General features: G+C 44.4%; 4 protein-coding genes across 4 annotated transcripts; 1 reads left to right on the top strand and 3 right to left on the bottom strand.

Moving 5' to 3' along the window:
* The first annotated feature begins 3,438 nt into the window (after positions 1-3,438).
* LOC135650771 (serine/threonine-protein kinase D6PKL2-like) lies at positions 3,439-6,336 on the top strand. Its single transcript, XM_065170347.1, has 2 exons — positions 3,439-4,048; positions 5,089-6,336. Exons 1-2 carry the CDS (start codon positions 3,495-3,497, stop codon positions 5,900-5,902), a joined length of 1,368 nt encoding a protein of 455 aa, XP_065026419.1. The 5' UTR covers positions 3,439-3,494; the 3' UTR covers positions 5,903-6,336.
* A 1,695-nt stretch (positions 6,337-8,031) lies between these two features.
* LOC104000738 (large ribosomal subunit protein P2A) lies at positions 8,032-10,812 on the bottom strand. Its single transcript, XM_009422855.3, has 4 exons — positions 10,696-10,812; positions 9,452-9,540; positions 8,819-9,051; positions 8,032-8,165 (listed from the first exon to the last, which is right to left on the bottom strand). The coding sequence occupies exons 2-4, from the start codon at positions 9,537-9,539 to the stop codon at positions 8,139-8,141; spliced, it is 348 nt and encodes a 115-aa protein (XP_009421130.2). The 5' UTR covers position 9,540; positions 10,696-10,812; the 3' UTR covers positions 8,032-8,138.
* Positions 10,813-11,411: 599 nt separating this feature from the next.
* LOC108951447 (copper transport protein ATX1-like) lies at positions 11,412-13,896 on the bottom strand. The gene is made up of 3 exons (XM_065170468.1): positions 13,733-13,896; positions 12,054-12,129; positions 11,412-11,706 (listed from the first exon to the last, which is right to left on the bottom strand). Exons 1-3 carry the CDS (start codon positions 13,739-13,741, stop codon positions 11,555-11,557), a joined length of 237 nt encoding a protein of 78 aa, XP_065026540.1. The 5' UTR covers positions 13,742-13,896; the 3' UTR covers positions 11,412-11,554.
* A 4,545-nt stretch (positions 13,897-18,441) lies between these two features.
* LOC135651096 (cytochrome P450 94C1-like) lies at positions 18,442-20,137 on the bottom strand. Its single transcript, XM_065170890.1, has one exon. It carries the CDS (start codon positions 20,087-20,089, stop codon positions 18,611-18,613), a length of 1,479 nt encoding a protein of 492 aa, XP_065026962.1. The 5' UTR covers positions 20,090-20,137; the 3' UTR covers positions 18,442-18,610.
* Between the last annotated feature and the right edge of the window lie 2,643 nt (positions 20,138-22,780).

Below are 22,780 nucleotides of genomic sequence, written 5' to 3'. Positions count from 1 at the left end.
GCGGGGACCACCACGGTTACGACGACCACCGTCACCACTACCAGCAGCACCAGCAGCAGAGGAAGAGGGCGCGGCAGCGATGGTTGCTTGGACTTGCTACTAGAGGCAGTCAGGCAGGTGTCCGGCGACGCCTTTGAGGATGGCATGCCAGGGGCAGAGAAGGTCCAACCTGCGGCAGTGACGGCGTCGACGGCGGAGGCATCGCACTCGCCGCCTAGCAGGACGAGGCGGCCAGCTGGCGGCGCCGGGGCGAAGAAGCGGAGAGATGCAGAGGAGTGGTGGATCCCGCTCGATCTCTACGAGGAGGAGACGGCCCCGATCGTGCGGTCGAAGCGGGGAAGGAGCCAGGCGCTGCCGTTGAGGTACCGCGACTCCGTTCTCGATCCGTGGGGGAAGCCGCCCGCCCTCAAGCGCAACGGTCGGGCGCCGCGGCCGTGACAGAGTACTGCCGTCCACCCCTTAAGGTTGCCGGAGCCTCGCCAACGCCGAAACTCGTGCTAGAGAGTAAAGATTAACGACCCAATGGTTCGAGTAATCACGTCACTTTTCTCCGTTTTCTTTTCGATTCTTGTATCCACAATATGTGATGTTCTTGTATTAATAGCCTTAGAGAGTCGTTGTTCCCTATTTAATGGAGGTAATGGCAATGGGTCTGCCTGCCTGTCTCTCTCTCTCTCTCTCTCTCTCTCTGTACTGTAGTCAAGTGCTGCTGTATCAGTGCTTCTAATGAATCTAAATCTGTTGAACTGCTACGTTGGATATCGACATTACCGGTGTCGTAATCTGTATCTAAGTTTCACATTTGCCCTACACGTGTTAGAAATCTTACCTCGGTTTTGACGGCCTTCCTCTACATTTCGTGAAGACAATTGACTCTTACGAGGGAGGGAAACCACTCTTTTTGTGCTGTTGCAGTCGCAAACGTCGGCGTACGTGGTTTTAGTTACCGTCTAATCTCTCTACTTCCCATAAACCAGCTTTACACTGCCGGCATCCCACAATGTGGTGGGCGGACCGCTGTCGCGTCCACTTTGCGTAGGCTTGTGACCAAAACTCGCATTACGTAGTGTAGCACGTTGGAGAAGAATAAATGGCCGCAACGAGGCAACGTGTGTTGCCATAAATTAGCAGGGAGTCCATAGGACTAAGTTAATGGCGTCGGGCCTCGTCAGATAAAGGGCACCACCCACCCACTCCATGGATTAGTGAGCTCAAGCTTAATTGAACATGCTCAGGATGGATCTGTTTTCTCCGAGTAATAGACACAGCATAAGAACATTGCTGCTGTAACACTAATCGAGGCACAAAGTTGCCATATACCATTTGATATGACACTGATGCTGATAGAGACTTGCTGTACCGAGAGAGGGCTCCAATCGAGCATTTTAACAGCGTCAACTCGAGACATATACGATAAAGATCCATTCCCCTTCTTTTTTTTCTTGTCTTTGTCTCTTTTTTTGAATCCACACTCGTCATGGATAACAGAGGAGCAGTCAAATCACCGAATTAAACCATCGAACCCTTCCAAACAGGAAAAGCAGAAAAAGATTGCATGCTGTGAAGGATAAGCTTCACTTTTGCGGGTCCTCTTGCAAGCTCTAAGATAGGCATGTGTTGTCGTGTCATCCAGCTTGATGCTGAGTTGAAGGTGTACTTATCAATCGAACACAGTGTTGTGCACGTCGGAGGACATCCATTTCTCCGATGCAACAGAAGTTAGTCACCCATACACTGTTTTCGTTCTTTCTTGATGCAGCACCAACGACGACAGTAGACACAACAACTTTCTGCTGTCTCTTATATTAAGATGGGAAAGAACCCTAACGCAAAGACATCGAGATCATTTGAAACAGCTCACAGTAAGAATGAAGATGACTGACCACTTCTCATGCACGGCTTCACGAGTGCCACATTCTTCCAAACACACAGTTCGTCGTATAATTGATGCGAATTATGCCACCAACGACAGATGGTTTCTCGAAAGTTGATTTGAGTCATCAACTCGGAGCTTCAAGGAAAGATCTTTGAGCCTATCCAGGAGAAATTAATTCGAATCCTCGATGAAATATAAACCTCACATCCTGCTTTCGAACATCTCACCTTTCAAATCGGCAAAGCTCAGTGAGTGGAGGAGTTATGTCCCACAGCTCTCTTTTTCCTTTTTCTTTTTTTTTTTCTTTTTATTTTTGAGGAAGAAAAGTCCCAAATTCTTGGTTACAACAATCTCAAACCAATTCTTGGACCTTTATGTTAATTTACAGTGAATATACATTGAGAAAGCTGTTTGCACTTTCTTTTCACTTACAGTGAGAAGAAGGTGTAACAGAGAACGTTCAATATTTTGCTTCTAAGATAGTAAAAATGAAAACATCATTCTTCCAGTTTACCGAGCTTAGCTGGTAGTAGTTACCATCATGCATGGGTCCTCATTCGAGAGTGGAAGGAGACAAGAGGAAAACTCTAAAGCAGAAGCGCAAAAGAATATATGAACTAAGTCTGCACACCAAACGCCTCTCATGCTACCTTTTAGCCTCTTGTTGCACCCGCAATAACATTATATTGCTAAACATGTACCTCCATTTCCACTATCCACTCTAATGAATCCATCAAAACCATTATTACCTCCTCCTCCTGCTGCTGCTGCTGCTGCTGCTGCTAGTGCTGCTATAACTTTGTTTTATATGATAAAAAGAAGGAGAAGGTACATAAATCCATGACAATACGATGCCTTGCTTCATCTTGACTGCCATCAGGGCGACCACCAGCTCGAGTGTATCTCCTCCTGCTTCCCTGTTCTTCGGCTGTACACATTGTAGAATGGTCCATCCATCAATGTTTCGGCTGATGCGGCGTCCACCGGACGTCGAATAGCAGACATCGACTAAGTTTAATGCCACCACCAAGCGGGATATCGATTGGATGTTCTCATGCGCGCCACACGGGCTTCATAAAATGTCCTCCGTCGACTCATTTTGCTCAGCTATGGAAGTGTCCTCGACATGGCTAAAGTGTCTCCAATTAGATAGGCTTATCTCCCATCCACATCTTTGCTTCTCTGTGCACACCGCAGGACCTGCCACCACTCGATGGACCCCACACGGGCGGATAGGTATGCCTCGCATTAGTGGATGATCGAGATGTTTTCGACGACGGTAAGAGTCTCTACTCTTTGTTTAATCTTGAATTGAATATAATTATGGATCAAAAAAATCGAATAATCGAACATCATATTCGGTTCATGTCGATGCATGATTTAAATCATTTAGTTTGTACAAATCTTTATTTTTTATTGATTATGTATATATAAATTTAAAGGAACTTAAATGAGGGTTCCCATAAGGCCCATTATGCGGCCCAATGAAACCTGTGAAGCCCAATTATCTTCGATTACAAAAACCCGTCATTTCGCCCTTTTTAGTCTTCCGTCTCCCCATTGCTTCCCGTCGCCATTTTCCCGAACACCTTCCTCTTCTCCTCCTTGCGTGACTACCATGCCGGACGATCTGGCGGACGACCTCCAGAGCATGAGCTTCGGCTCGTCGGACCGCTCCGGCTCCTCCGCCCTGTCCACCCTCTCCGGCTCCCTCTCCTCCTCCTCCTCCTCCCTGTCCGGCGCCATCCCCAAGCCCCGCCCCACCGGCGACCCCGTCCTCGACGCGACCCACCGGGTGAAGTCCTCGTCGGCTCCTCCCGTCGGCGGGGGCAGCGTCCTGTCGATGTCCGATCTCCGGTTCGTGAAGCGGCTGGGCAGCGGGGACATCGGGAGCGTGTACCTGGCGGAGCTCAAGTCCGCGGGGTCGGAGGGGCTACTGCTGGCGGCCAAGGTGATGGACAAGAAGGAGCTGGAGGGCCGGAGCAAGGAGGGCCGGGCCCGGACGGAGCGGGAGATCCTGGAGGCCGTCGACCACCCTTTCCTCCCTCGCCTCTACGCCTGCGCCGACAGCGACCGCTGGTCCTGCCTCCTCACCGAGTTCTGCCCCGGCGGCGACCTCCACGTCCTCCGCCAGCGCCAGCCCTTCAAGCGCTTCGACGAGGCCGCCGTCAGGTAATGATCGCACTCGCACATTAGCAGCAGCCCAACAACACCCCCCCACCACCCTTTCCAGGATTCAATCAACCTCTCTCTCTCTCTCTAATCTTAATCTAAACAACATAAGAAAGCAATCAAGGCGTTGAAAGTGATGCAAGGCTTTCTTATTCTAATATAAATTATTATTAATACCACTAACAATTAACTATTAAGTTAGTTGATTTGTCTTTTGATTCCATTCAATTTTATCTTGGGATCCGCAGCTATTCATCGCTGGGATTCGAGATTTAGCTTTTTGAGGAAAAAGAGCGAGTGTAGGATGAATGGGGATAAGGGACCCTTCAACCCGGGGATTCGGGATTTTAAGCTTTCTCGAGGAAATCAAAAGCGTAGATTAAGGAAAGATGTAAACAGGAAATTATTACGTGGCTCCACCATTATTCATTCCCACTTAGCAGCATCCTGTAACATCGTCCGCTTTGGCACTAAGTATCATCACCCCATCCCAACCACGCCTTTTTCCTCTTCTTCATTGTGCGAGAATGCTACGCCATTCCGACACTGTAGCCGTCGATGGTGACGCTGTCTGTGGGCACGACCAGCCGTTGACACCCCCGCTTCCATCAGCTTCGCCGACATAGCCTCCTGCCGCAGTGTACGATCGACCGTGTTGCCATTCCATCCTTCTATTGTCGTCTCCATCCTTCTTTTATCACGCGCTGCACCACCACCTTAAACCGTAGAACTCGGCCTGCACATGCACATGTTCTAAGGTGGGGAGAGTAATACTTCCGTCGCCTGGGCTGGTGGTGGAGTAAATGACGTCGTGTAATGGAAAACACCTTCACGTGGAATCCATCGTGAAGAAAGCAACAGTCTTGTATTTTATGCAGCAAGCGGTAGTTGCATGTAGCAGTCGTTTTCTCCGTTTTAATTGACTTCGATGCATGATTATGGCCAGCAATGTAATAAAGAAATGGTAGTGGTGATCGGTGTACCTTTTGTTTTTGTGGCATTAGGATGGGTAGAATAATGTTGTTGCGTCGGCTTTGCAGGTTCTACGCGTCGGAGGTGGTGGTGGCGCTGGAGTACGTCCACATGATGGGCATCATCTACAGGGACCTCAAGCCCGAGAACGTCCTCGTGCGCGCCGATGGCCACATCATGCTCACCGACTTCGACCTCTCCCTCAAGTGCGACTCCGCCAGCCGCACCGCCGCGCAGATCGTCTCCGACCAGAACCCGCTCCCTCTCCCGCCCCAGTCTTCTGCCGCTGTCGCCGGCGAGTTCTCTGCCGCCGCCTGCATCCTCCCGAGCTGCATCGTCCCTGCGGTCTCCTGCTTCCACCCGTCTCGGCGCAGGCGCAAGAAGAAGCCCGGGCGACGGGGGCCGTGCCTCGAGTTCGTGGCCGAGCCCGTGGACCTCCGGTCCATGTCCTTCGTGGGCACGCACGAGTACCTCGCACCGGAGATCGTCTCGGGGGAGGGACACGGCAGTGCGGTGGACTGGTGGACCCTCGGCGTCTTCGTCTTCGAGCTCCTCTACGGCGCGACGCCGTTCAAGGGCCCCGACAACGAGCTGACGCTGGCCAACATCGTGGCTCGGGCGCTCGAGTTTCCCAAGGACCCGGCGGTATCAGCGTCGGCGAGGAATCTCATCGCAGGGCTGCTGGTGAAGGACCCGGAGCGGCGGCTGGGATCCACCATGGGCGCGGCAGCCATCAAGCGCCACTCTTTCTTCAACGGGGTAAACTGGGCGCTTCTACGCTGCGCGCCGCCACCCTACGTGCCGCCACCATTCAGCGTCAGCGGCCTCAACCGGGACGCTTCCGACGACAGCTGTCCGGGCACGCCGGTGGAGTACTACTAAAACCCATTCGAAGTGTTTGCGGTCAACGCAGCGCGCAGTGTCAGAGGTCGGCCAGCGCGGGTCACGTGCGTGCCGCATAGTATAAGCAGTCAGAGCCAACGCTGGGGGGGTCACCGACGCGTGTCAGTTCTCGGGAACGCGTTAGAGCGGTGGAAGGATTTTGTTTGCTTCTTGGGTGGCGAGTGGTGACCGCGACGTGACCGCCTTGCGCATCGTCTCGGGGGAAAGGTCGAGGGACGTGGTTTGGTTGATCCTCCCTTTAAGCTGACTCTCTCCATATACTTTTATGTCAATTAAGTCTCTCTCTCTCTCTCTCTCTCTCTCTCTCTCTCTCTCTCTCTCTTGTTTTAAGAACGTACACTACATGGATTTATGGATTGGATCTCCCTATTTAATTGGATTTAAATTATCGAGGAGAGTGCAATAATATGACATGTGGCGCTTCTTCGTTTACCAATTGCACTAACTTGGGTGATCATCATGTTTGCTCTGCGTGGAGTAGCCGCTAATGACGATGACTATTGCTTGCATCCATAGACATCAAAGTCTGATTCATTCGTCCATTTATTTTACAGGAATTTCCTAATTTTGTGTATTGATGGAAATAAACAAATGGTCGGTCATTTCCGGAATTTGTGCTTTCGTCGTCTCCCCATTTATCGCTGCAACAAATATTATGAGTCAACGAGACATCTTTTCAACTACAGTGTCGTCGTAGATAAGGAGCATTTATGATAATTATCATGTTAACGCATTTGACATAATTCTTAGTGTTATTGCCGCAACGAAGTCCAAACCAATATAATTATCAGACGAGAGAATTATTTTTGTCATCAGCCAACTCGCGGGGCCGAAGGAACTAAAAGCTCTTAAATCTGCACTTATCGGATACGAATGTCCTCGCACCAACCGGACAACTCGCCACCGGCTTCCCCTCACACCGTATCGCTTGGAAGCAGAAGAAGGTCGCCGAGGGTTCTCGATCGCCATATCAGGTGGCAGGGTAGGGAGATGGGAGGAGTAAAGACGAGCTCCGGTCCTGTTTGTGTTGACGGATACCGATGCTGACGACACGGTCGGCAACAATAATTGTGTCGGCTGGAGGGACATGGAGATGCTTCGCAAGACCTAACTTTGGTATTCATTAGGATCTGCTCGAGGAGACCCAACTTTGAGAGGCAACAGCAGACAGCAGCATGAAACCCCGGTGGGCTTGCCGCAGTCTACTGAGCACGGCCACGATGTCTCCGGGCACAGTGGTAATGGAACTGTATCAGGCGTCATCCTACTGTGCATGCAGGTGAAGAAAGCTTGTACCTCTGTGTGAGTTGACCTGCATGCCACGGCACCCATCCCGCTCTGCTCGTGACCGCAACACATGGGAGTTCATGGACTCCTGCCACAAGAAACTTTTACTTCATCGATTGTGCAGTCGTTCTAATAATTAGATGCTGCGTCCCTCTTGTCGAGAAGCAAGAAAACTTGAAGAAAGAAAACAAAAGGAATTATGAGATGCTCGTATTATCTTTCAAACATCATGTCACTGCGGGTGCTCGATGAAACCCGATATGTCTCCTCCATATGGAGCTACACGTCGATCAGTTTCTATTGCAAGTTCTCCCTAATCCAAAACCAGAAATAAATCGATTTAGGTTTTCATTCCAAAACTATCAATTCCGATTCTGATTCGATGGTTACAAAAATTAACTCAGATTATTAGATCTCAAACTTGAAATGCTAATTACTATATCATGAAACTCATTTGTGTTTTTTTTTTTATTCGAAACTAAACGAAAATAAATAATTCCATTGATAATCATCAATTCTGATTCCAAAATCCAAAATCAGATCACTATAACCTGATTCCGATTTGATTCTAATTTTTTTGTTGATTTGATTCCAATTCAACCCAACCTGTAGGGACTACCTCGAACAGAAAATATAAACTTAGTATGGTGGTCTTAATAGAATGGCATAAAGCGGTAGGATTGCAACGTAACATGATAGTCTCCCGGAAACGAAGACTAGGGAGCAATCAACATAGTTCTGGTAGCATAACCGGAAGTTGATGTACCTCATCATTGATTACCTTGATAGCAGAATGAACGAGATTTTAAAGAACATGTAGATACTATAAATTTGAGTCAAATTCCTATTAGGTTCGTCAACTTTGCATAAAACAAAAAGGATCACCAAATTGACAGACTACTTCATAATGAGAAACAGTGGGTCAGAATTAGTCGAACAAACTGAAGCCCATGTCCTGCATAACATAAACAATATGATCAGAATAAGCATATTATGATTTGCCAAAGGTGTCAGAAATGAAAAGAAGCTGGCATTAACTAAAGTAAGACTCAGACTGCTGTAGTGGGTTTACTGCACAGCATTTATGTCAGCATATAGTTGCCGTGTGATGAAATTACGACACTTTAAGCAGAGAAGACACTAAGAAGTTGCTAAATAACAAAACATAGACAAATAATAAAGGTTTCACGAGTTCACTATAGAGTACAAAGGAACTACCAATTGGAAGAGTGGATATGATTCTGGATTTTGGCAACTCTTGAAGCAATGCTCTAACCATACAACTGATTGTTGAAGAGTAAGTCAGATAAATAGCTGCAAAGCTGCCAATTTCATCTTTAAGTGGACCAACAACTATACAGTAACTTGGCTAATTTGTTTTTCCAGAACTCTATAATTAAAGCAAAGAGGTGACACTATACAGGCACATGGTCCCTGATGACCTAGTGAATGTAGTCTTCATCTACCATTTAGTAACCGGCATGTCAACACATGTAGACAACAATGACTACTTATGGTAAAATGCATTAAAAATCTCTGACAACTAAAATAGTCATTTGTAAATCCTCAATCAAAAGAACTGCCCAATGATATCATGACAAACATTACCTCATCTGATTCTTCCTTCTCTTCTGCTTTTTCCTCCTTTGGCTCAGCAGCTGCAGAGGCTGCAGCACCACCACCACTACCTCCAGCAGGAGCAGCAACTGCAACAGCAATACCACCACCGCAAGGCACCGAGGCAAACTTCTCTCTCCCAGTAGCAATAAGTTCAGTCAAGTCTTTACCCCCGACTTGAGACAAGAGTAGCTCAATCTTTTCATCAACAACATCAGCACCAACTAAAATCAAAGAACAGATTTATTTACAAGACCGCAAATTTAAGATACCAATAGTTTCAATCCACAACTCTTATCATTAAGTTCACAACTCAGGCTCAAAAAGTGAGCCTAACAAAAAGAAAGATTTCCAGGAATCCAATAAGAAAGAAAGAAAACTGTAGGTAGCACACACCATCAATTTGAAAAATGACTGTCTTGATGGGCTTATTAATATACTGAACAGAATGATTAACATGAAAAGTACCTAATATTACTATCTGGCAAAATCATGGTGAAATTTTGCATTACAAAGCTAAAGCTACAAAATTAGTAGATCTAAGACCTGGCCACAGAAAATAATATGCAACCCAACCGTTACTGTATAACAATAAAATGCCTCAAAAGGAGAAGTAAGCTAAACCTGATTCTAGAATACCCTTTACATCACCAGTTGTCGGACTAATGTTTCCACCAAGAACTGCAAGTAAATAGGCAGCGATGACCTTCATCCTGAGCAAAATAACAGATTCTTGCCATAAGAAGCGCTCCAAAATCCATTTAACTCATTATATCATATCAAGGAACAAGGTTCATCCAATATTTTTCTCCTTAATAACAAACATTATAAAACCAACAATATACAAAGCATAACAAGGGTATGTGTCGATATGTAAGAAAAAGACAATTAACAAAATATAAGAACCTTACCTAGAGAGTACCGAAACACTCAACACAAAAATCCAGAAAATGTTCCAAAATTAAAGAATATTCAAATCGTTTCATGCTGCCATTATTAAGTTTCATTCGAACAAACAACTATTCAACTACAGACTCAGAAGAGTTATTGAACCGACCAGTAGCACAGGTTCAGCTGTCGAATTGCAAATATGTCACAAAGGAGATAAATTTGTCACAGCACGACTGCAAGAGTTTTTGGAGGATATTCTCTCACCATTCAAGAAATAAAATTCTAGTGTTTCTATTATGCTGATCAAAAGGGAATTTCCTTTCCATTCCATTCCTGGAATCAGGATCATGCCTTCACGTCCTGGAGTTGTTTGAGAAGACGTGAGGTTTCTTTTTCCGATCTTCGAAAATATGAAAACATGTTCCTTCCAAAATTATAACAAAATTTCTTGATAAATAATCATTGAAGGAATGATTATTGAAGACCATAAAAGCTGCTGCTTTTCCAAAAGATCCTCCCGAACACTCACATTTCTTCTGAGCAGATTCTACAACATTGTTTATATGTACGACTATTCAACATGCAAAGCTAAATGCGCTGGAAATTTAAGCCTGGTTATTAATAGAAGGCAATACTAATGACTCTAAGCAGAACTGCTGTTATAGTCAGAGTGTTTCCACGGTAGCACGTTTTAGCACAGGATATAACAATTCACTTCCCACGGAAATGTATATATCGCCTACAAGCAATCTTCCCAATCGTAATAAGCATAACTTTCGACTAAACGTTTCTACAGATTGCATCACAAAAAAATCACAACAGCAGCAACAATAATAACATAACAAATGAGTGTCAAAATAGGCCGACATCGAAAAGCGAATGTGAGGGAGCGCACGATCAATAAACCACGGAGCAAACAACAAACAAAGGGCATAGAGCGGTAGATGGAGATATCATGAGATAGGGGGAGTCATTACTCGGAGGGCTGCGAGATCCGCCGCAAAGACGAGGAACGGTACTCGGGCTAGGGTTTTACTTCGCGAGGATCTTGGAGACAGAGGCAACCGGATTTTATATAGAAGACACGGAGTCGCCAAGGTTGATCGAGATGTCATCGTGACCGTCAGTTGCCGATCAAGTGTTTGATTTGTGTGTGGATACACGGTCTGATCAGGACCCGATCAAATGTATTACCCGATCGCAAAGCCCTCTGTGGATGCCCGGACGAGATCGTGGCCGTCTCTGGAACAGAACATTTGAGCCCAAATGGGTCAAAAATATGACTCCTCTAATATCGACCGATTAGGTCTTTTTACACTGCACTTCTACAGGAAGAATGTGGTTTCCTTTGAGCATATGAACACTTGTCGATTGATTTTTTTTTTTTTAATCAATTCAAAACCAAGAAACAGATCCACCTTAAAAATAAAATAAAGAACAGAGCATAACAAGCAGAACGCAAGGACACATAACAGAGACAGAACATGATGCAAAGGTGGTATTAACCATTCACAGGTTCTACTAATCGAGCGCTTGAGCGAACCAAATTCCATTGAAATTGAGCACATCAAGATAACCATTAATCCGTAAGTAGAGTGAGATATGGGTCTAATCAAACTAGCAATGGATATTTTTCATAGATCAGCCTTGATAAGTTAACTTGACGGTTGGCACAAGCATACCGGAAGGGATATGTCACAGTTGATGAGATAATAATCAGTATGTACTCAACATGTATCAAGAACCAAGCTCTGCAACATAACATACCAACAGATCATAGGACATACAGAGTCCAATTTATTTGGTAAAATGTTGCATGTAAGTAGGATATCATAATCATGCAATAGCCTCCTTGGTTTCAGGTTCGGCATCCCAAAAGGAAGTCTTTTTGCCTGTTTTTGAGACAGTTTGAAGAACAACTTCAGGTTTCACATTGCCTTTCACAGTCACTTTTTGCTCTTTCAGATCAACGTCGAAGGACTCGACGCCTGAAAAAGAAGCAAACAACATGATGAAGATGCACATGTATACCATTGAGCTAGTCAAAGTACTGTTGAAATTGCTCGTCATAAATGGATTTGAGACATAAATATGTACAAATATTTTGTTAAAACCAAATGAAGATCTTGCCAACAGGAAATTACTTTTCCAAAACACAACAATCTAAAACATGGCAGAACTAGGCTACTAAGCTTTGGTATGATGGTGTTGGACATCACGCACCATAATCAGAGACTTCATGTTTTTGTACTTTAAACAAAAAACATGAGCTCCAAGAAAGTCAAAGATCAAGAAATAGCATCCGAAAAAAAAATAAAAGAAAGCATTAAGTGACCTTCCATTTTGGTTAGAACCCTTTTAACAGCTCCAACGCATCCTTCACATGACATACCAACCTTGAGGACAACAGTCTGTGAAAAGAAAAAATCAACAACAAATTTTTAATTTTAGAGATCATAGATGCCAACTACAAGAACCACTCTGAATAAAAATAATACGAGGCATGTGCCTAAGAAGAAATCAAGAAAAAGTATGGCCAAGTTTTACATAAAATTTGAACCTTGCCATGATAATTTCATAAGAAGTGGGTTCTGATAGATATAGGATAGAATTCAAACACTACACATAACAAAGTGCAAGCTTAAAAGTCACAGAGATTTAGGTCCTGCATTGACGGATTCAATTATAAATTTACAGCACATGAATTTTACCAAACCCAAAGAACAACATTTAAACATAGTTATGAGAATTGAACTAGCGATCAGCATGACCAAGCTTCTGATCACTAGGTCACTGATCGGATCAGCAGGCTGATCAACCATACCATAGGTTTTAAGAATAATATCAGATACAAAACAAACAAGAAATTAACTTTCTTATTTTCCTCCTCTACTTTTTTTCTTTTTCTCCTTGTTTCAGTTTTTTTTCTTATTCTTTTGTTTCTCTTCCTTTTCTTTTCATCCTCTTTTTATAATTTTCCTCTACCAATCACCCTCTTCTCTTATTCTGCACCTATTAAGATCGAGCGCTGTAGTGAAGTGGGGTGCTTCTGTGATATCTCTTTTCTTCGCAGCCTTCTTCACCCAAGGTTGGCCAAAACACATCGGCTAGAGACGACCAACCATGCGGGATCAATTTCCTTTTTCTAATCTTTTCACCAACTCTATTCCATTATAATGCGAGGCCATTCCACTAGTTTATGTTGTTTTTGGATTTTTGCATCTATCATAACTTACCAAATGGCGTCTTCTATAATCATATATTAATTATCGATTATAACACATCCAAATTTAATTCCACATTCGAATACTTGAAATGGCATCAGCGTAGACTTACACATTTTTGGTCAGTTGTTTGGACTGAACAAGCTGATGGTTTAGTCATTCCATCAGATCCACGTCGTGACACAATCATCATCCATTGCACCTCAACTACATTATATAGTAACGGAAAAAGGAAAGGACAGACATATGGAAGGAAGAGGCTAATTGTTGTCCCAAGGTTCACCGGTTTGCCATGATATATTTGACTTGTATACAGTTCAATGTCCCACTTCCCCCTTTTTCTTAATGTTACATTTTGCCAGAAGTCTTCTTAGATCATATTGAGGACTAAATAACGTGGTACTAATAATCAATTTCTATTATATTACAATACTAAATGGAATCTTCATGTTTTAGACAAGAAATAGTAAGATAATTAATCAAAGGGCAAGAATGATGGTAATAGCATCATCCATGAAATTGGATAAATTGGAAGCGGGGTAAAGAACATAACCTAAAAGAATCGCAATGATCAACCTTATTGTCGAACAAAATATATGACTATCAAGCGTATGAATTAGTCCATGTCTAAAAAGAATCGCCCATGGAAAACCCATAAAGTTCTCCGAAATCAGAATGGTTGAAGAAAATACAAGAAATCAATGATCAAGGGCGATCCCGAACCCAAGTAGAGGAGGAAGAAATCAATAATCTGAAAGCTTCGCTTATTCTAAAATTAGACACCAAATACCTCAGTCATGGGCGCAGAAGTCGGGGGAAGATTGCAGAGGCGACGCAGGAAGTCGACGACCGTGGCCGGTGGAGGAAAAGAGGAACAGCAATCGGAGGCGCGGGGGAGAACGGGGTGGGCGGTAAAGAAATATCGAAACTTACATGGCGTTTCCGTAAAGGCTCGCTGTAGTCCTAACCATGGCTGTGCCTTGGGCTTTGTTCCATTTCCTATAGGCCCATCGAAGGCCAATCCAAAAGATGGGCGAGCTAATCCATCAGTGGCAAACGCAATGGCTCAGGAAACAATGGACAATTAGATTATTCTGATGCACATATGATAGAGCACAATTTGGGAACATACCCTCTAACAACCGGTAACAACCACATCAGTGTTAACCATGAGCATCAAAGTCAACATGACAAACCACGTTGGCACCACGCCCCTCCAGTACGACACTACCTCGCAAAGGTCAGGACGGTACCGATCGAGTACGATGCCGCCTCGCAAAGCTCGAATAGTGCCGATCAAGTACGACGTTGCCCCGCAAAGATTGGGACAACGTTGACCGAGTACAGCGCTGCCCCATCGGATTAGAATGCCACTAATCGAGTGTGACATCACTGTTCGACGCTGAGACACAAAGGACGCCCGATGTTTACATGAGAAATGAGTTCGCCGCTTAAAGGGTTGACGACCATAAATGTATAAGGTACGATTGGTCCCCATGCGTAGGGTATAAAAACCCATCGTCGGGCTAACGATAAAGGAGATTTTCCCTCGTTTTCACTCAGCTCTAATTAAATATTCGGAGGGGTCGAGTCGAAAAATTTCTTTCGATCCCAACCTGTGTACAGGAGCCAAGTGATAGGGAAGGAGGCACTAATCAAAGGGAAACCCTTGCTTCTGGAAGCGAGGTTCGAGCTTGACCCAATCAGATGACGATTTTCGCTGTTCGAGTATCCACGCATGCAATCTTGCACATCCGAGACAGAACCGATCTTTGCTGACACCTCAGCCACATTATAAAGGTTCACTAATAACATATTTTCTGGGAATTGGACCCAACATTTATTATGTCGGAGTAGTTCTATCCTCACAAATAAGTGATCAGAGCTTAGGAACCAGTCCAAATGCATGTTCTTTACTAGTCTATTCTGCTGCAACGAGCGTCACTGTCGGCAGAAGAAACGCTTCATGTGCTTCGAGTTTCCTTGACACAGCCAAGTCTCTCTACTTTAGTGGCATTATTTTCCGGCCTTGACCACTAAAAGCACGTGTTTAATGCTCCAAAGTGGACTCGAATAGTTTTCTAGATTGCGGCCTCTTTGTCGGATTTGATGACCACATGGACTTGGAAAAGAAACAACTGCTGACTGTGCCATTGGCTGGTTCATGCAGACTTTTCCCTTTCCAATCCAAGGAAATTACCATTCTATGAATGATTCTTGTGGTTGTACGACAAGAATATGCTAACAAAAGGAAGGATAACCAATGCAACCATGCTAACTAAGGAATCGAATGTACAGTTCAGAATAGTTGTCGGAATTACATTTTCTTTTGTCTATGCTTTTTGGTTAGCAAATATAGCAGCTAAAGTCGGACAATATGTGAGCGAGGCGTTGCTCCGAAAGGTGTCCTAGTGGAAGACAAGGAGGTCAAAGATAGTACATGTAGAAGCTACAGATATCTTTCATGCCTAAATTGCTCATCATGTGTTTGTGACAATGCCATCTCACTTTTCTGTAGCTTCTTCGACGTGTTCTTGACATGATCTCTTCTTCTTCTTTTCTTCTTCTCGTGGAATCAAACAATGTTCTAAATGAGATCTCACTGTCCATCGGTTGGTCCTCGTGATGCCGCCATGTCAGTTTCTCCGTTCTCGTGCTTCACATGTTCGGCGAATTGGCCATCGATACAGCGATAGCGCATTCTAACCATAGCTCACATGCTGTTTGTGATAATGCCATCTTGGTTTCCGTGGATACAGTTGCCACTGTCGCAACGATCTCCAAGAAAGGTGCGCGAAACCCTACACGAAACACCAAACGATGAGAAAGAATAAGTTCAACCTTCAACCCAAAGCGAGATATTTACGTCTCAAGAGTTGCCTCCTCTATCCGACAAATCCAACATTTTCATCATCCTTATATCAGACGTTTCATAAATTGACCATAAGATCAAATAATGATTTTTTTTATGTGACCTCACTCTCACTATTTACTTGAAATTTATATTAAAATTCTTATAGTTATGAAAGTAAAATAATTGATCTTATTTTTTCTAATGTCGTGAGCTACACTCACGAAATATATAACACATGATATCATATACTGAATTATCAATTCCATAAATAGTAAAATGATCATTTGAACTATTAATTTAATGGTACAAAGGACGAAGAGCTTAGGGTGGCATCTACACATGTCATTAGTGCATGAACCAAATAGATCCTTACCTCCTGTGTGTCCACCATCATCAACAGCATTGCTATTGGCTTCACTACCTTCATCAAGGTGATCTAGGCAAGGAGGTGTCATCACTAGTTCTCACAACGATGCACGCTATTGTCATCCTCCATTACTATAGAGTCGGAGTGGGAAGCCCAAAGGGGGTGACATGATATTGCCGAGAGGCAGAGCAAGGCTATGGATGAGCTGTGTCGGGATAATGAGCGTAGTAGTGGAGATCACTGTGAAAACGAAGAAGAAGAGCGTCATAGAGTCAAGTCACTGAAGACGACTACGTGTGGGTGGAGTTCATAGAGGAGGGACTCCACCTAAAGCCTAGTTCGATCCACAACGAAGTTGAGAAGCTTAGTCACCAGTGACACCAACGGAAGGTCGATCATACTCTCAATGCCAAATGGGAGGTCGAGCATGATCGACAATTCGAGTGGGACAATATAGATGAACATGGAGGCAAGGCGAAGGGAATCGATCCATGGGACGTTAGTGATGATGGAGAGGAAGGTAACATGCACACCACTCGTGTCGAAGGTTGATGCGGCCCGTTTCTTTGGTTGAATGAATTAGTGAAATGATAATGTTGTTCATCAATTTAACGTAAGTTCAACGTGTAAGATGATGTCACGTGTTATGTCAGATGACGATATTAGAAAAATAAAGATAATTATTTCATTTCATAATTATAAAGATTCTAATATAAAATATAAAAAAATATAATACTATTAAGATGATAAAGTACATATGTAATTAGTCTATGAAGCAATTCTTTTTTAGAGAATGATGTTGCATTTTGCTGTGCCTTCCCGACGAGCCGAATTATTAATAGGGAAGCTACAGACCCAATGACAGCGTAATTTAGTGCGTTAAAGGCAAAAGCTTTTAGTACGATTCATAGGATTGGCCACCCGAACAGACTTCGAGTCCCATAAGGTCATCCAATCTCTCCCTTTAACTCTCGTTTAGAACATGAGCTTTGTTTTAGTGATTCAAAGCAGCTTTGGTACTCAAACATCAGTTTTCAACATGGTTGACTATTATGTACCGTGAGAGATCAATGATTCCAAATGCAAAAGGCTTTTCGTTTCGAAGAAACTTTGACTCGGACCCGTTGTGGTTGTCTTCTTGTTCCAATTTCACAAAAGACAAGACGACCACCATCACGATTAATGTGTGCTTTAACACCAGTCATGACGGCCACACTATTTTATATTCAGATAAGCTACGATAATTGTCTTGACATGTGTCATACACAGGTTAAGTTGTTCTTCGAACTCACTAAGCTGTTAATTTTCATGAATATTATTTTATTTTGGAATTCTTAGTTAAAGAAATGTAACACGAAATCTTCAAAAACACTGCAGCACGATTCATGAAGTGAATTATATAGTGCATATTCTCTCCCCAACACAACCACGTGGAAACAAAAGTCAAAGGGTATAATTGACTTCTTCAGTTCTTCTTTACTTTATGAGGCAGACACGTAGCTGCTACGTTGAATGAGCAACTGGACATACGTTATCAATGGCATATTGTATTATTTGTTTATTAAGGGGTCGGAAATCAAGCATTAGGTGCAGTTGGAACTGTGATCACTTCTTATCCGACATGTGCCGATTCCTTTTCTTTTGAGGCAATTAGCTTAAAGAAATGGAGACATTCCTACCAATTACGTCACCTACCGTAAACGAGAGAGGAGGTCTGACTAAACTTTGCATTAGTATTCTTCATTTCGGGGATACTACTAATCTTTCTCGGTGAATCTTTTCTTGTGAGGTGGTTACTAATAAGGATAATTTACGAATCATTGATTAGAATAGGGTTAAAATACTTTACGTTGAGTCAAACTAAGAGATACTGATGTAGATCCTATCCAAGACATTCTTACTCTCTCATATATGACATGTCCTTAGGGTTTTGAATATTTATTAATAAAAAAATATTTTTAATAAGAGAATAGTCCTCTCAACTGGTCAATTTTATGAATAATTATATGTATATATATAATTGTATCTTTGAAGAAAAAACTTTGCATTAGGTCAACAACATGTGCCAATACATTTGGACATGAAATTATCATGCACATGAAAGAGAAAAGTGGACCAGATCCTTATTCCTTCTCATCTGTAGCATCAGTACCAATTGTTGTGCTTAGCTAGACTGTAGCCTTTGGAGGATTGATGAGATATCTCATGTGACTTTGTATAGTTATATTATAATTATTTTTGAATATTATGATTAATTTGATAACAAAAAGGATACTGCTTTGCAGTTTTAATAGTTAGATATTATTGTTCAAATAGTAGTAGTATGATATATTTTGTCTTAATCTGTACATATCATTGCAACAGATCAGAACGATGGAGGAAGAAACTAAGCACCTTCTCAGGTGCCAAAAAAACAGGGAACCATATTGACCATGACATTATGGGATCTACGATCGCCGGCTCACCCGAGCGGACACGCCTCCGTTGATGGTAGCCGTGAGCCCGACGTCGAACTTCAGCGGCTGGGCACCCTGAAGCACCTCGACGTCGAACTTGCTGACGACGGAGACGACCACAGCCTTCATCTCCTCCAGCGCCAGCTCCTTGCCGAGGCACACCCTCTGCCCGGCCTGGAACACCGGGTAGTTGAATAGGTTCGCCGGCGTAAACACCCCGCCGCGGAGCCACCGCTCCGGCTTGAACTCCCTGCAGTCGGGCCCCCATATGCTCTCCATCCGCCCCATGGCGTACGGGTGGTACGTCACCCTCGTGTTCTTGCTCACGAAGGTGCCGTCCGGGAGCACGTCGTCCTCGAGGCAGAACTTTGAGTCGAACTGTACCGGCGGGAAGAGGCGCAGGCTCTCGTAGAGCACCGCATGCACGTAGTGCATCTCCTTCAGCTGCTCGTAGTTCACCGTGTCCTCGTTGCCGTCCTTTATCACGCCGGCTATCTCGTCGCGCATCGCCGCCGCGGTGTTTGGATTCTGCGACAGGAGCAGGAAGAAGCTGGTGAGGCCGGAGGCGACTGCGTCTCGGCCGGCCAAGAGGAAGCTGATGACTATATCGCGGAGGAACTTGTCGTCGTCGTCCACCAAGCACATGAAACGAGAGAGGAGGTCGTGGCCGGATGTGAAACCCAGCCTCCGTCGTTGCCGTATGATATCCTCTGCCAGCATGTTGATCTTCCGGATCGCCCGTCTCAGCTTCCTCTCGGATCCGACGTTGAACAACCGCTTCAGCTTCCAAAGCATCGACGCCGTCGCCATCCCCCGCCGCGCCAACAGCTTTGAAGCGGCGTCGAAGGCGGCCGCAAACTCCGACATGGGCATCGACCGCTCGAGACAGCTCCTGTCCAGCCCAAAGGAGATCTTGCATATGGTGTCGAATGCGAATCTGCGGAACACATCTTGGAGGTCCACGACGCCGTCTCGTTTGTCGGCCACCGACGACAGCAGCGGAAGAAGTTTTCGGCTGATCTCGCTGGAAACAATCCCCAGCGCGTACGAACGCACGGAGATGCTGCCGAGCGCAAGGCTCGCCATCTTGCGCTGGAACCGCCACGAGTCGCCATCGACGTTGAAGATGCCATCGCCGAGGAGGTCGCCGAGGAGGGCCGAGAAACCCTTTCCCTTGGGAAAGTTGTCGAACCGGGTCTTGAGCATGTACTCGACGTTGGTCGGATTGGCGGTGATGGTGCTCCCCAGGACGTGAACGTGGATGGTGCCGGTGGGTGACTCCCGGAGGAGGTGCGCGTGCCAGTCGCAGAGGTTGTCGAACTCGGCGGCCCACGACGAGCTCAGGTAGGCCCTGCACACATGGCAGGTGCACCACCGCCGCTTCCGCAGCAACAGCAACAGCATCGAGAACAGCGCGAAGCCCACGGCAAAGGAGAAGAAGACGAGAGCGAGGTGGTCCGCCGTCACCATCGCTGCTGCCTCCCTTCTTCAGCCGGTAATGACGGAAGGTTAGATAGGAGGAAGGATGACGCAGCAAGTGGAGGCAAGGGTAACACTTTATATCGGCGATATCTGCTCTGTGGTCGAACATTAGTGCACGAGCACCGCGTGCCCTAATAGACCATTGGTTGGGAGATGGACCTTTGCCGTCGTCGCCTTCCATCACGTGCTCTATCCCTTTTCTTTGTCCTGCTGTCGAGCGTCGTGGCTTCTCCACAGCGATTGCATGTTTGCGGATAGACAGCCATCTGACCACTTCCTGTATCACATAAATGCGTATACCTTCCCTCAAATCGCATACGGCAAGTAAGGAATGGTATTAAACGGATGATAGTTGGATCGCATCCGTCCATTAATGTGCATACGGCAGGACTTTGCTGTACTCGAGCGTCACGTATATTAGCATTAAATTCTTATTGTTCGCGCACATCTACAGTGACACATATAAACGTAAGCACCTACGTGATACATTGCTTAAGGTTTTTTATTTGTGTTTTCTTCTTCGTATCGCTTGACACATACATCTCCATCAGGATAAGGTGGGCTATTCGCCAACCACACAAGTACACATCTAGCTCTTCCAACAGTGACGTGTGTGAAGGGTACTGCTTCATCTGTCTCGTCATATCAACAAAGAGCTGCAACAGGTCGAAGTGACAACCACATTAAAGATGGTTTTTGATACCCAAAAACTTGAAGGTTTCTTCCGATGACGACGTGTCGAGTTCCCGTGCTGACATCAAATCGGCCACCGTATATCGGGCGTGGTTCCTGTGCACCGTCAAACGGGAGACGGGCTAACCTAACCAGATCCGAATCCGCTTCTCGTCACCGGTGGGTCCCTGGATGTCGACCGTACACCGTGTGGTTGTGCTCCTACAGGCATATACATGTGTACGCACGTGTCGCTTGTGGGTCGGCTTTATCGGTAACGATACGAAACGGGGTTAAATGCCACGGAAAAGGGTGATCGGACAGTCCTTCTGTCATCGCTCGTCTGTCCTTGTTGGATTAAAGTCATGCAAACGATAAATTAAAGGATGGACACTGTAATTTCTCGCACGTGGTTGAGATATCTAAAAGAATCAAATATATATATATGTCGGACCACAGCTTTTAAAAACTACGTTCAATTATTATATATTATACTCTGATTAGGTGATGTGAAACTAAAGTAATAGAATTCAATTAGTGCAAGACAGTTCGTGAGATAAGAACAATGATAGGCACAGCAATGATTCCTATTAAAAGAATAGCAAATGGACCACGATTGGATGACACTGATGGCGGAAGACTCGAAGGCGTGGGGAGGATTGTCGAGCCTCCGAAAGGTGGCCACAGCGAAGGCGTGGGGAGACACAATTGCAGCACGCGGTAGATACCAGCCGAACTTGACGTTGCCATCCACCTCGGCACGTACGACATGCGCGGGATGATGGTGCGGGGTTTGGCCGACCCTCCAAAGCGCTTTCGAATCAAGTGGGCGAAGGGTGGGCGTTCCGATTAGGCGTCGACCGACACGAGCAGCGGCCGCAGGCACGAGTGGCGGGTGGTGGCGCCGTGACGGCAATTCGGCACACGCCGTCGGCCATTGCCTTTCGGTCGACATTTACTCGGATGTGGTTGTCACGTCGACGTGATGGCCCGAACGCCGCCCACTGCCAGTACGCCGTCCTATTCTACTTCCAAGCTGTAAACATATTGCTTAGAATAATATACGCACACGTCATGGGAGGTACGTTAATGCTTCAACTACTATTGGATTTTTAATCGATCACAGCACACAATGTCAAAATTAGATATATTATAAATATGGTTTAACTTTTTGGTTAAGGAGATGTTCCTTAAGATGCATGAATTTTTGGAATCTTTCTTAATGATGTGTCATGATTCCTCTGGTACGATCGATCATGATCACCTCACCTCCATAAAAACAATGAGGGAGTTCAAAAGAGAGGAAAGCACGAACAAGACCTACAAACCTCCCTCTCGTATTCCTTGTTATAAATTATTTAAATTAAAAAGAAAAAAATTTTCAAAAGATTTATTTGAAAAGATATTTTTTTATAATTATTTTGATATTTATTTTTCTATCTTTTGAGAAAATATCTATAAATAGATATTTGAGGATAAATTATTAATATTTCTCATTCATGCTTTTCTTCTTTACTCTCCAAGTGATTGAATTAGATATTTTCTAATTCCTCCTTGAAGATTCTTTATTGTTTGTTCAATACAGATCTTCTAAAGACTTGTCATATCCACTAAAACTATTTGCATCAAACTCATAGCAATCTAATTGAGAAGATGATGTAAATATCATTTTTAGAAAAATATTTATACACATTTCAAGCCTAAATATCTTTCCTAAAGTATTTTTGATCTTGTGTTTGTTATTTGTTTCCATAATATTTTTATCCTCTTCTTTGTCATATTTTTCCCAACATTCCTTCTCTCAAGGTGAGCCCCTCGTTTGATTAAGTGGCTATCTTTCATGTGAGAGATTAAATTCTATTATCAATCTCTCTCGCTTGCTTTTATTTCAAGCTCATGCTATACTTCAAACTCTCCTATCAACACCTATCTTATACTCCTTATAGAAAGTCTCCAGCATATTGAAAGTGTTGTGATTGGATTCATGGAACCGTGCAACATTAAAAT

The sequence above is a fragment of the Musa acuminata genome, chromosome BXJ3-10, assembly GCF_036884655.1.
Source record: "Musa acuminata AAA Group cultivar baxijiao chromosome BXJ3-10, Cavendish_Baxijiao_AAA, whole genome shotgun sequence".
In the NCBI taxonomy this organism is placed as follows: Eukaryota; Viridiplantae; Streptophyta; class Magnoliopsida; order Zingiberales; family Musaceae; genus Musa; species Musa acuminata.
The sequence above is the reverse complement of the archived record's forward strand: the minus strand, read 5'-3'. Positions and strand labels throughout refer to the sequence as shown.

What these genes read in the sequence shown, in the direction of transcription:
- LOC135651096 (XM_065170890.1), bottom strand. Translation starts at nt 20,089, where the DNA reads ATGGTGACGGCGGACCACCTCGCTCTCGTCTTCTTCTCCTTTGCCGTG.
- LOC108951447 (XM_065170468.1), bottom strand. An exon ending in GGTTCTAACCAAAATGGAAG is followed by an intron (nt 11,707 to 12,053) that starts GTCACTTAATGC and finishes CTTCTTTTTCAG; the next exon opens with GCGTCGAGTCCTTCGACGTT.
- LOC135650771 (XM_065170347.1), top strand. Translation starts at nt 3,495, where the DNA reads ATGCCGGACGATCTGGCGGACGACCTCCAGAGCATGAGCTTCGGCTCG. An exon ending in TTCGACGAGGCCGCCGTCAG is followed by an intron (nt 4,049 to 5,088) that starts GTAATGATCGCA and finishes TCGGCTTTGCAG; the next exon opens with GTTCTACGCGTCGGAGGTGG.
- LOC104000738 (XM_009422855.3), bottom strand. Translation starts at nt 9,539, where the DNA reads ATGAAGGTCATCGCTGCCTATTTACTTGCAGTTCTTGGTGGAAACATT. An exon ending in AAAGGGTATTCTAGAATCAG is followed by an intron (nt 9,052 to 9,451) that starts GTTTAGCTTACT and finishes CTTTGATTTTAG; the next exon opens with TTGGTGCTGATGTTGTTGAT. An exon ending in AGAAGGAAGAATCAGATGAG is followed by an intron (nt 8,166 to 8,818) that starts GTAATGTTTGTC and finishes TATGTTATGCAG; the next exon opens with GACATGGGCTTCAGTTTGTT.